The sequence below is a fragment of the Henckelia pumila genome, chromosome 1 (assembly GCF_033568475.1).
Source record: "Henckelia pumila isolate YLH828 chromosome 1, ASM3356847v2, whole genome shotgun sequence".
NCBI classification, from domain to species: Eukaryota; Viridiplantae; Streptophyta; class Magnoliopsida; order Lamiales; family Gesneriaceae; genus Henckelia; species Henckelia pumila.
In genome coordinates, this window is record NC_133120.1 from 74,574,205 (window position 1) to 74,581,021 (window position 6,817).

The 6,817-nt window shown below is 37.8% G+C and overlaps 1 protein-coding gene across 3 annotated transcripts; it reads left to right on the forward strand.

The window, feature by feature from the left end:
- The first annotated feature begins 465 nt into the window (after window positions 1-465).
- LOC140892905 (sucrose transport protein SUC4) lies at window positions 466-6,813 on the forward strand. 3 transcript variants are annotated; one of them, XR_012152972.1, is made up of 7 exons: window positions 466-1,178; window positions 2,139-2,878; window positions 3,287-3,350; window positions 3,423-3,466; window positions 3,956-4,115; window positions 5,141-5,268; window positions 6,052-6,813. XR_012152972.1 is itself a non-coding variant. In XM_073302018.1 (6 exons), the coding sequence occupies exons 1-5, from the start codon at window positions 647-649 to the stop codon at window positions 4,112-4,114; spliced, it is 1,539 nt and encodes a 512-aa protein (XP_073158119.1). In that variant the 5' UTR covers window positions 466-646; the 3' UTR covers window position 4,115; window positions 5,141-5,625. The 3 variants fall into 3 exon arrangements, 1 of the variants encoding a protein (XP_073158119.1); XR_012152943.1 differs by lacking the exon at window positions 6,052-6,813 and adding an exon at window positions 5,632-6,045; XM_073302018.1 differs by lacking the exon at window positions 6,052-6,813 and having other exon boundaries at window positions 5,141-5,625.
- Window positions 6,814-6,817: the final 4 nt, after the last annotated feature.

A 6,817-nucleotide genomic window follows, 5' to 3' on the forward strand; every position in this document is an offset into this window, starting at 1 on the left:
ATTTGATGGAAAAAAAAAAAAGAATAGAATAGAAAAAAGTAGAATAGAATAGATTCTCCCGGCAATTTATTGTATTACATGTTTGACACGTACGTTTTATACACACAAATTGGAGTCAAAACAGTAAACTAGGGGGTAACTATTCATTTTTGGAACGTGTGGCGTTTCACGGATAAAAAGTGTCAATAAATAATAATGCATTGGGGATTACTTAGGCATCGTTTGGTGTAAAAGATAACACATTAATTGAATAATAATTATTGTTTTGTTCAATATTTAGCTCAAGTTTTTCCAAGAATTAGTATGATGTATCATTGTCTAATCTAAATATATTAATTTAAAATTTTTTATTATTAATCCATAATGATTCAATTCTGAATCAAACAGTGCTTTACTTGATCGTCTTTTTATATATAATCTCTCTTGGGATTGTAAAAGACTCCTGTCATGCAACGTGTGCAATGACATCCCATTCTCTACTTTTTTGTTCCGCCGTACGCGTATGCTATTGCTAGCTGCTCCACCCGCCGCTTAACTATATATACTCCGCCGCCACCACCTTCAGCTTCATTTTTCTCTGGCCTGGGTGGGTGAACGTTCCCAAAATATAGCAGCCACCACCATAACTGTTTGAATCGTTTCGAGCATGGCGGTTCCTGAACTCGAGAAGCGTGACCCGACGCTTCACAAGCAGCAGATCCAACACCGAGGGCCTCGACACGGGCCCGGTCCATCGCCGAGGTCCAACCGGGTGAAGCTCCGAACTCTGCTCCGCGTGTCTTCGGTGGCGTGCGGAATCCAATTCGGTTGGGCTCTTCAGCTGTCTCTGTTAACCCCATACGTGCAAGAGCTCGGCATTCCACACGCATGGGCCAGCATAATATGGCTCTGCGGCCCGCTTTCGGGGCTACTGGTCCAACCCTTGGTTGGCCACGTGAGCGACCGATGCACCAGTCGGTTCGGGCGGCGCCGCCCGTTCATAATCGCCGGAGCCGCCTCCATCGTCGTCGCTGTCCTTATTATCGGTCACTCTGCAGACATCGGATGGATTCTCGGCGACCACGGCCAGAAGAAGAAAACACGAGCTGTGGTGGTGTTTGTTATCGGGTTCTGGCTTCTCGATGTGGCCAACAACGTCACTCAGGGGCCTTGTCGGGCTCTACTCGCCGATCTAACAGGTAATTAAAATGACTGGCGAGCGAATGCTGAAATATTTTCACTGTTTTTCACGCTAATTTTTTGTGTCTTAGTTTGTGTTCCACGATTTGTTAACTAAATAAACTTGAGAGCCTTTTATATTTGCTCCCCTCTTGATTCTTGAGCAATTTTTGATGTCTTAGTTTGTGTTCCACAATTGGTTAACTAAATAAATTTGAGAGCCTTTTATATTTGCTCCCCTCTTGATTCTTGAGCAATTTTTGGTGTCTTAGTTTGTGTTTCACAATTGGTTAACTAAATAAACTTGAGAGCCTTTTATATTTGCTCCCCTCTTTGTTTGAGTGAGTGAGTTAGGTACAAATCAATTTCTAATATAGTATCATAGTCCAGATTCCACCATTTTGTGTTGAAAATACCCATAAATGAAATTAATTTTTCATGTTGAAATTCTAATCTTCATGCAAATATATCCAGTCTACTTTGATTAACTTAGTGGTCATTCCCCGTTCCTTGGGTTTAGATGGTGGTTTGAGACTATATTTCTATAGGAATGAAAATGACTTTTTACGATATAAGTTCAAATGTCTTAAATAAAGGAAAAGTCAAAATCTTTTGAATTATCTATAATTTAATTTCAATAAATTTATGAATAGCTGTTTCTTGATTCAATTCAAAGGCAGACTCGAAAGCAGAGTTAATGATTCATGACTTTGAGTTCCACAAAAAAGTATATAGGATTTTGACTTTTATACTCGGACAATGCAGTAAAATATAATTTACAAAATAAACTGTGTCTCTACAGGGATATCTCTTAAAATAAATTGAGTTAATGATGGGTCTTCTTCTGGAAAAAAAATGCTTCTTTCAAACATCATTGTGCTCCTTATATCAGGATCATGCCTGTAGAAATATATTGATTACTTTGAACATGGCTTGCAAATGTTTTACGTGATCTTTTGCAATATTTTGATTTGTGTCAGGGAAAGAACATAGACGAACGCGAGTAGCGAACGCATATTTCTCTCTATTTATGGCTGTTGGTAATGTCCTTGGCTTTGCAACTGGATCCTTCAGTATGTGGTACAAGATTTTTCCCTTCACGCGGACGTCTGCTTGTGACATTAACTGCGCAAATCTGAAGGCGGCATTCATGATTGACATTGTTTTCATACTAGCGACCACCTATTTAAGCCTCTCGGCATCCAGTGAGCAATCCTTTAGTTCCAGTCACAGTTCTCATCGTTTTAGTGAAGAAATGTCTGAAGATTCTCCAGAGCATGAAGCTTTTCTCTGGGAACTTTTGGGAACTTTTAGATCTCTCCCTGGCTCTGTTTGGATGATTCTTCTTGTCACCGTATTGACCTGGATTGGCTGGTTTCCGTTTTTTCTTTTTGATACTGATTGGATGGGTCGTGAAATATATGGTGGAAAGCCAAATGAAGGGAGCAATTATGGCACGGGAGTGAGAATGGGTTCATTGGGTCTGATGTTAAATTCAGTTATACTTGGAATTACCTCAGTGTTTATGGAGAAGCTCTGTCGGAAATTGGGTGCCGGATTTATATGGGGACTTTCAAATATTCTTATGTCTCTCGGCTTCTTGGCAATGCTCATTATTACTGCCTGCAAGAACAATTTGACCATTGACGGCCATCTCCCTCCAGATGGGGTTGTTGCGGCTGCTCTAATAGTATTTGCATTTCTTGGCATTCCATTAGCTGTAAGTTGCTCAATTTTTTTTACCTTCAAACATAAAATTTCAGTAAAAAAACTGTAATGAAGAAAGAAGCCATTATCTGCCAAAAATTTCCCCTCCCTTATTTGTCTATGCACGTTACATGCAACAAAAAATGAGATTATTGGATTAAGCACTGAAACAAAATTCACCAACCTGCATCAATGCAATATGGATCTCCCATCATCTCATAAGAGTAATCTTTCTGGTGTACGGAATTCATGAAACCAGGTTGTCATATTAGTATTGGGGTTGCTTGTGTTGTTGGTCAAATATTTTTACTACAAAAGGTTGGAATGGATCTGTGTATATGCTAATTTTCTTGTCTGCGTACTGCTCAACCACTTAAATTTCCTCAGTCAACCTCTCACCTGGGTTATTGAATCTTTGCAGATAACCTATAGTGTCCCATATGCATTGGTCGCTACTCGTGTTGAAGGTTTAGGCTTGGGCCAAGGTTGGTTGGAATGTGCATTTAAATTCATAATAATTTGTAGGCTGGAGGTATATAATTAATCCAATCTTGCAGGGTTGTCCATGGGGGTTCTGAATCTGGCAATTGTCATTCCACAGGTATGATTTACTCCACATTTTTCTTTGGATTAACTTTGCTTTATCTGCCTGCTGCCATCTCTGATGGATGTTGGATTTATTGGGCGAATTTACATTAAAAAGTTTTAATTAAGCCGATGTAATGTATTGTTTATTTGTGAACTTGCATATGATTGAGGCTTTAATAAGTTAACCATGTGTCTTTTATACCTTCATCGCATTCGTGTACAGCTTCATGATCCTGACAAGATGTGCTAACGTTTGGGACTTTTGTCCCCCATAAGAATCCTATTTTCCTTATTTCTTGAAGTTCTGTCTCAACATCATTACAGTTAATCTCAAACATATGGCATGAAGTAACTTCACACGTTCTGGTATCTGGAATATCTTTTTTCCTCCTCAAATGTAACCTGTAATGGGTACCAGTGAGGATTGCAAGGTTTCTATTCGAAATATATCGACGCTTGCCAAGTTTTAGAAACTTATAATTTTTGTTTATTTTGAAAATAGGTTATTGTATCGATTGGAGCTGGACCATGGGATCAACTATTTGGTGGTGGCAACTCTCCAGCTTTTGCTGTTGCTTCGATTTCTTCATTTGCTGGTGGGATTGTAGCCATCATAGCTATTCCTAGAACAAGGGTAGAAAAGTCTAGGATCCACCATTAAGGTACTGGATATTCTTAATTGGGAAATGAGGATATGCTATATTCCTATGTTGGCTAAAAGGAAATTCAGGATTATCTAAATTCTGGAGTAGCATATGATATCATGGGTATTAGTGTATTACTAGCATAAGTACAAGATCTAAGATGGATGCTTAAGGCTGCAGGTGCATTTAGAATAAGTCATCATGTCAACCATTTATGAAATGTATGAAAAATGTTAATATGCAAGGCTTCTTTCTTAGCCACCATCGGACTGGTATGAATGTCCTAAACAGTCATTCCTGTGAATAAGGTTTTGTAGAAAATGGTTGTGGCATTTTGTCGCCCTTTTAAGACCCACGTTGTAACATTGCCATTGTTTCTTTCAATGTAAAGAGCACTAGAATCTTGACCTTTGCGGCATATTTAAAGGTAGATATGCATCTGTATAAAATGCAGAGGTTGAGATTCTGTGATTGTCCCTAATATTTTCTCTCCTGGCATTGCTCTTCATTCTGAGTACTGATCTCACAGAAATTCCTTGTGAACCACAAAAAATTAAAAGATGTGCCGAAAATTTTATTGATTTATCAGTTTGGCTTCTCGGCTCTTTCAGAGCATTGGAACTCAGGCTATTCAAGTTATACTGCTTCTATCCTTCTTGTGTGAAGGAAGACGACACATATGTCATATTTATAGGATTGTTTGCCAATGTTTTCACATTGATGATTTCGTAGGCACAACTGCCAACACGTGCTGGTGACCTTTACATTTAGATTGTGACCTAAGGATCTCAAGTAATCTTAAATTTGGAAATTACCTCATTTTACCGGATAAATTTTGCTAATGACATGAGAGACACTAGTTTATGTTAATGACAATCATTTTTATGAAATTATGTTTGATGTTAATTCCAACAAAACTTCAATTTGTTGCAATTAGGTGTTCTGTGGTGAGTCAGTTGCACTTGCATTCAAATGATTCGTTCTCAGTAATTTAATATGGGTGTATGAAGGCAATGAATCTTTTTACTTTTTTCTCCAAACAGATTCTTGCTGGTCAGTGGTTCCATCTAGAAATTAATGACACCCATCGATTCGTTTACAGCATTGCTACCACACTTGTTGTCCATCTGACTAATCTGAAGCTGAATGTTACATGTGGAGCTACTTTGAGGTGCTTGTTATTAGTTTCATATAAGTTTGGAAAATTGGTTATTTGTATGTGTTGTAAGCACCATTTTTACCGATCATACATACTGATCGGTGCCCGTAAAATACTACAATTACTGATCGGTGCCCGTAAAATACTACAATTAAAGGTGGTTCGTGATCATCATTTTGGATAATAACACTACTTGAAGAAATTCTACTTGGGCGTCTAGTAAATTTTAGTTTCATTTATGTGTGACACTACTACAACCATTTTTCCAGTTTCATATTCTGCTTTCATGTTACATTTAATCATTTATATCACTTAACCTTCCTTCTCTGGCAGTTAGTTAATCTTGAAATATTTTGGATTCATGGTTCTTGTCAGGACTCTTATTGGACTACTAACAGACAAAGGCAATGATAGTGATGATAGGACAATTCATGAGTGGACCATTGTTCCCAGTCTACAATTTCTATAAATTTTGCATCATCGCAAATGAGAATCTCATTCAAGAGGGTTGTATTTTATTACTTTCTGTTCGTAATTAACGTTTCTAGAAGAAGCTGCAATATTTGTGATGGTTAATTGGAGTTTTGAGCATCTAAAGAGAGTTACAACTTATTAGTTAGGATGGTGAAACACAGGAAGAACTTCGGTTAAAAACAATGTGCGGTTTTGTTCTTCCTTGCTGTTTTTGATGCATTCCCCTTTACTGTTCAACCTCTGTTAGGAAATGGGTGAAGTAAGTGCTGTAAAGATCTTCTTATAGCCGTCAATTATGTGATATATCGATAATCCTTACAGGCCACCGGAACTAAAAGTTCTTTGAAGGTTAGATGCTATATTGGTCGGAGAAGTCGGTTGTGCCTTGCTATTGAGGATGATAAGGTTAAAGAATCAGTGGCCATCTTCTGTGACATATCGTATAAGTTAACCTTATGACTAAGCTTAAAATAAAATAGCATCAAAGGAAGGTTGGGATTTATTCCTGGAAAACAGATGGAATTAATTTAGGAAGTTTAAAGACCTTTATTGATGTAACAATTATGCATGGAAATCTCTTGCAATTTGTGCCTGGGCTGGTAGATTTCTGTAATATGATCTCTGAATACTTTCTTCCGTTGTATATCTAGTTTTCGCTTTCTTGGTATCTCGTGAAAGAAGTACTCATCTGCTTTTGAGTTCAGGTTCATAATACGTTAGAATTTCGTAAGCCTGCGTCGACCTGAGCCCTCGAAGGTTTTTTTCGTTCATGAGATTTTTCGAAAACAAACGGTTATCAACTCAATTATGATCCAAACATAAAAGGGAATATGAGTCGACAGTCGGAAACTTTGATTACACGACTTCTTGTTTTGGGTTATTGTTGAATAGAGGGATTCTAGTATATTTCATTGAAACAAGTTGGTAAGTTACAGCATTTCCGAACCGCGCTTACATTTGGATTTTTTTTCCCAGAATATTTTTATACAAAAGAACAAAAAATCTGTCCCCAAAATGAAAATGGTTTAAAGCCATTGTTTTGCGACCTCTCCGTGAACCAAGTTACTCACGCTCTATTCTCACATTT

Bases quoted from the DNA above. Each gene is read 5' to 3' on its own strand.
- LOC140892905 (XM_073302018.1), top strand. From the start codon at position 647: ATGGCGGTTCCTGAACTCGAGAAGCGTGACCCGACGCTTCACAAGCAG. The intron at 1,179-2,138 runs GTAATTAAAATG...GATTTGTGTCAG, and splicing joins TCTACTCGCCGATCTAACAG to GGAAAGAACATAGACGAACG. The intron at 3,467-3,955 runs GTATGATTTACT...TTTTGAAAATAG, and splicing joins TGGCAATTGTCATTCCACAG to GTTATTGTATCGATTGGAGC.